The 4,432-nt window shown below is 61.9% G+C and overlaps 1 protein-coding gene across 1 annotated transcript in view; it reads left to right on the top strand.

Annotated features, from left to right (window-relative positions):
• Positions 1 to 3,067, top strand: part of GAREM2 (GRB2 associated regulator of MAPK1 subtype 2) — a 12,563-nt gene extending 9,496 nt beyond the window's left edge. Inside the window, exons 5-8 of the mRNA XM_024764461.1 lie at positions 1 to 462; positions 494 to 734; positions 1,420 to 1,515; positions 1,710 to 3,067. The exon at positions 1 to 462 is cut by the window's left edge and continues 16 nt beyond it. Of these exons, the coding sequence (XP_024620229.1) occupies positions 1 to 462; positions 494 to 734; positions 1,420 to 1,515; positions 1,710 to 3,058 (2,148 nt within the window). The 3' untranslated portion in view covers positions 3,059 to 3,067. The remainder of the gene's footprint in view (positions 463 to 493; positions 735 to 1,419; positions 1,516 to 1,709) is intronic.
• The last annotated feature ends 1,365 nt before the right edge of the window (positions 3,068 to 4,432 follow it).

Raw genomic sequence — 4,432 nt, 5'->3', positions numbered from 1 at the left:
GGCGGCGGCGGCGGCGGCAGCCCGGGGGGCACGGGGGCCGCGGGTGGCAGCGGGGGCGCCAGGCCCATCAAAGGCAAGATGCCCTGCCTCATCTGCATGAACCACCGCACCAATGAGAGCCTGAGCCTGCCCTTCCAGTGCCAGGGCCGCTTCAGCACGCGCAGCCCGCTGGAGCTGCAGATGCAGGAGGGCGAGCACACGGTGCGCGCCATCATCGAGCGCGTGCGGCTCCCGGTGAACGTGCTGGTGCCCAGCCGGCCGCCGCGCAACCCCTACGACCTGCACCCGGTGCGGGAGGGCCACTGCTACAAGCTGGTCAGCATCATCTCCAAGACGGTGGTGCTGGGGCTGGCGCTGCGCCGCGAGGGCCCGGCGCCGCTGCACTTCCTGCTGCTCACCGACACGCCCCGCTTCGCGCTACCGCAGGGCCTGCTGGCCGGGGACCCGCGTGTCGAGCGCCTGGTGCGCGACAGCGCCTCCTACTGTGCCCGAGCCCGCAGCGCCACCCGCCGAGATCCCCTACGAGGAGCTGTGGACGCACCAGGCGGCTGAAGGCTTCGCCGAGGGCAGGACCCGGCCGCTCCCGGGGCCCGACCTCATCTCCTTCGGGGCCGCCGGGCCGCCCCGCCTGGAGCCCGAGGCGGCCCCGCCTCCAGTGCCTCCCAAATCCGAGGCGGTGAGTGGACGCGGTGGAGGCGAGGAGTGGGGGAGGCCGGGCTCTGAGCTCCAGGGAGGTGGCCAGCCAGGGGTCAGGGTTTGGGCTTGAAAAGCTCGTTCTCCTGGGCCCCAGCCTTGGCATCTCGGTCTCCAGCCCCCCCGGAGTATATGACAGAGGGTGGCCGAGGTGGGGAAAGGGGAGAAAACAAGGAGGAAAGAAACGCAGGAGCATTTGTAGGAAGGGATACCAGGGACGGTGGCAGGGGAGTTGTGGGGACGAAGATGCCAGCAGGTCCCCAGCCTCAGAGAATTGGGGATGAGCCTAGAACAGTGTTACCCAGAAGGTTCCACAGAACAAGGAGTCCTTTAAGTTGTCCAGTGTAAAGAAGGTTCTATGGTGATGTAAGTTTAGAAAATGTAGTCTGTGATGCCCAGCCTTCCCCCTTCTCACTTTGGAGCCGCAGAGTATTGGTATAATAAAGGCTCTGAGAAGTCCTGCACGAAGGAAGCCCGTTTATCTGTGTTTAACACAGAATTTTCCAACCGAGCTTGTCCACAGACTGTGGACAACACCTATGAACATCCCATGGAGTCCACTTTTGAGTGTCTGACCTATCAGGCAGGGAGCCAGATGGCAGATACTTTTCCTTCCCTTCTCCTCATTACACGTTTTTCTTCTTATTTCTCTCCTTTTCCCTGAGGAGGGAATATGTCTACTTAACTGATTGTTTATCTACTTCTCTATTTTTTCTTACATTCAAGGTGGATTTCCAAGGCCACAGGAGACAGTGTGTGTGTTGTTGGCTCTCGATGAGCGAAACGGGCTGGAGAGTACCACTCCTCTGGCCTCCAGGATGGGTGAGCCACTTCGTTCTCTTGGTCCTGGGCCTCCTCAGGTGGATTGAAGCAGGGGAGGGCGGGGAGGGGAGCCGGTGCTGAGGAAGAGGAAGACTTCAGGACCGGGGTTCAGAGGTTCTGAGCAGCACCTGCGGGAGGGGGCCCTGGGGTCCGGGCTTCCTGCTTCAGTTCGCTCCTCTCCTAAATGATGACAGTCGGTTGGGAGTGTTGCTCTGTTTCCCTCCAGAATGGGCTCTGCCACAGGGTGGAGTGCTCCTTGCTATTGAAAATTTTCTGTGTAATTCAGTTTAGTTTAATTTTTCCTGGGGAGGGGGGGTGCCGGGAGAAAGAATTGGGCAATCTCAGAGGGCCGCAGGCCTCGGGGGCTGGGGCGCGGGCCAGCGCTGCTGAGATCGGAGCAGCGGCCTCTGGGACCTGGTGGAGCAGTGGTTCGCTGTGTCTTGTGTGTGGCCCTGTTGCGTTTCCCTCTTGCTGTGCTTACCCTTCCATCTGTGTCTGTCTCTTTGCCCACAGGGCGGGCTCCCGCAGTGGCAGTGGCTCTCCGTCACCGGATACCTACTCCCTCTATTGCTACCCATGCACCTGGGGAGACTGCAAGGTGGGCGAGTCCCCCAGCCGCCCACGCCCGGGACCCCTGCCCTCTACTACGCAGCCCAGCCAGGCCTCCCGGGCCCTTGTAGAGCCCCTGAGCAGTGGAGCTGCTTCTCTCTGGGGGGCCGACACCCCGGTCAAGACCTACCACAGCTGCCCGCCTCCATTCAAGCCCTCCCACCCCCAGAAACGCTTCGCTCCCCTTGGAGCTCTGAACCCCTTTTCCGGGCCTGCCTACCCCTCAGGCCCTTCAGCCGCCTCCTCTTCTGGGCCCACAGCCAGCTCAGGTGCCCTGGCTACCTCCAGCCCTGCTCATTCCCCGGGCCCGGGCCCTCCAGGCCAGGCCTGTTCGGCGGCTGCCTCCTCCTGCTGTCCCACCTCCTCCTCCTCTTCCTCTGAGCGGCAGACACCTGCCCTGGAGCCCTCTGATCCCTTTGAGCTGGGCCGGGGCAGTTCTCCAGAGCCGGAGCTGCTGCGCTGTCAGGAGCCCAGAGCTGTGAGGGCTCCTGGGCCTGGGCCTGGCCTTCTGCCACTTGGACCCCCCAAGGCCTTTGAGCCTGAAGGTTTGGTGATGCGGCAGGTCCCCGCCCCCCTGTCCCCCGTGGCCCTGCAGGGGCCCGAGGCAGGCAGAGCACGACTCCTTCTCACCCAGGGGCGCCTGGAAGGGCCTCCGGCCAGTCCTCGGGATGGGGCCACAGGCTGGGGCGGCCGGGATGCCTCCTCCTGGCAGCCCCCCGCTGACCTGTCTGCACTCTCCCTGGAGGAGGTCTCGCGAAGTCTGCGTTTCATCGGGCTCTCGGAAGACGTGGTGAGCTTCTTTGCCCGAGAGCGCATTGATGGCAGCATCTTCGTGCAGCTCAGTGAGGACATCTTGGCAGATGACTTTCACCTCACCAAGCTGCAGGTCAAGAAGATCATGCAGTTCATCAAAGGCTGGCGGCCCAAGATCTGACTTCCCCGCTCAGGGCTGCACAACTGGAATTCTGGCCCGGAGGCCCCGGGGGACCAGCCCTGGGTCTGCAGGGTGACGGCACTCCCAGAGGCGGGGCCTGCCTGCAGGAAGAATCTATGCCAAGACTGAGGCTGCTAAGCAGCCACGGAGAGTGAATCCAGGGGAGACACACTTGGAAACGGGGTCCTCTGGGCCAGAGCCCTGCATGCACCTTGCCTTTCAGTGTGCAGAGTACGCGCGGAAGGGGCTGGAGGCGCCGGTGCACACCCGGGCCTGGTGACACATTGCTGCGATTCCCACGGGGGTTCAAAAGCGGGCCTTCGTGGTGACCTAACAGCCCCCTCCGTCTTGCTGCAGAGGTCCACTGATAGCTCGTGCTTCATAGCTTGTAGGTGCAGGCTGGAGACAAGGGAAGATGGTCCATGATCTAAGCACAGATTCCCCAAGTGCCCTCTCTCCTTTGTGCTCTGTGGGCTTTTGGCCTAGCTGCCCCAGAGTCGGGGTGCCTATTTCTGTATCTCGGGGATGCCCTCCTTTCCCCTCTGCTCCACTGTGTGTTGGGCCCCTGGCCCTGAACACAGGTGTATCAAGTACAAGCCTGTGCCACCACACCTGAGAGGCTCCACCTGTGGGCTCTGGTTCTTGGGTGATGGCTTTGGAAGAGCACAGCTCTGCTCTCGACCTGCTTATCTAGTTAGGGAGGCAGATGCTCCCCCAGGTCACCAGCGCACTGGCTTCTGACGCGAGCTCACTGCAACTAGCCCTGCATCCTGCCTGTTGGGTCCAGTCCACGAAGACTGTGCAAGAGCAGGTGGATTGAGGGCAGCTGCTCCCTGATTCTTGAGGCAAGTGGCCTTCCATCACTCCCATCGGTCTCCTGCCCCATCACCTGACCCTGGCAAACACGTGGTGTCCCTTCCTGGCTTTCTGTCACTGGCACAGGTGGGATGGGGAGGAAAGAGAAAGCACGATGGCTTGGGAAAACCTGCTTTTTTCCTCCTGGAGCGCAGTCCTCTCGCACCTGTTCACCTGCTTCAAAGCAGGTCTTTGCGCCCTGTATCTCGAGCACAGTGATCTGCCAGCACCCAGAGCAGGTTGGCTGTCGTGTCCGGCCACCCAGCCCCTGTGCCCGTCCCCGTCTCACCTACCAGAAGCGCACTAATCCTCCCAGTGTCAGGCCCAGGGGTTATCGCCTTCTCGGCTGCCTTACCGAGATACTATCTCCTCTGTTTTTCTATCTTAAGAGGAGCGAAGCCGAGCTGTTGCTCATCCCAAGCAGGCTGCCTCAGTGCTGAGGGAAGGGGAGTCAGGAAGTAGAGCACAGCAACTGGGATGCTGAGACGGGTTTCCTTGCCAATCACTCAGTGAGTCCTC

Source organism: Neophocaena asiaeorientalis, unplaced genomic scaffold (genome assembly GCF_003031525.2).
Source record: "Neophocaena asiaeorientalis asiaeorientalis breed wild unplaced genomic scaffold, Neophocaena_asiaeorientalis_V1.1 scaffold345, whole genome shotgun sequence".
Classification (NCBI taxonomy): domain Eukaryota; kingdom Metazoa; phylum Chordata; class Mammalia; order Artiodactyla; family Phocoenidae; genus Neophocaena; species Neophocaena asiaeorientalis.
Note: the sequence above shows the minus strand (reverse complement) of the source record. Positions and strands in the feature narration are given on the sequence as shown.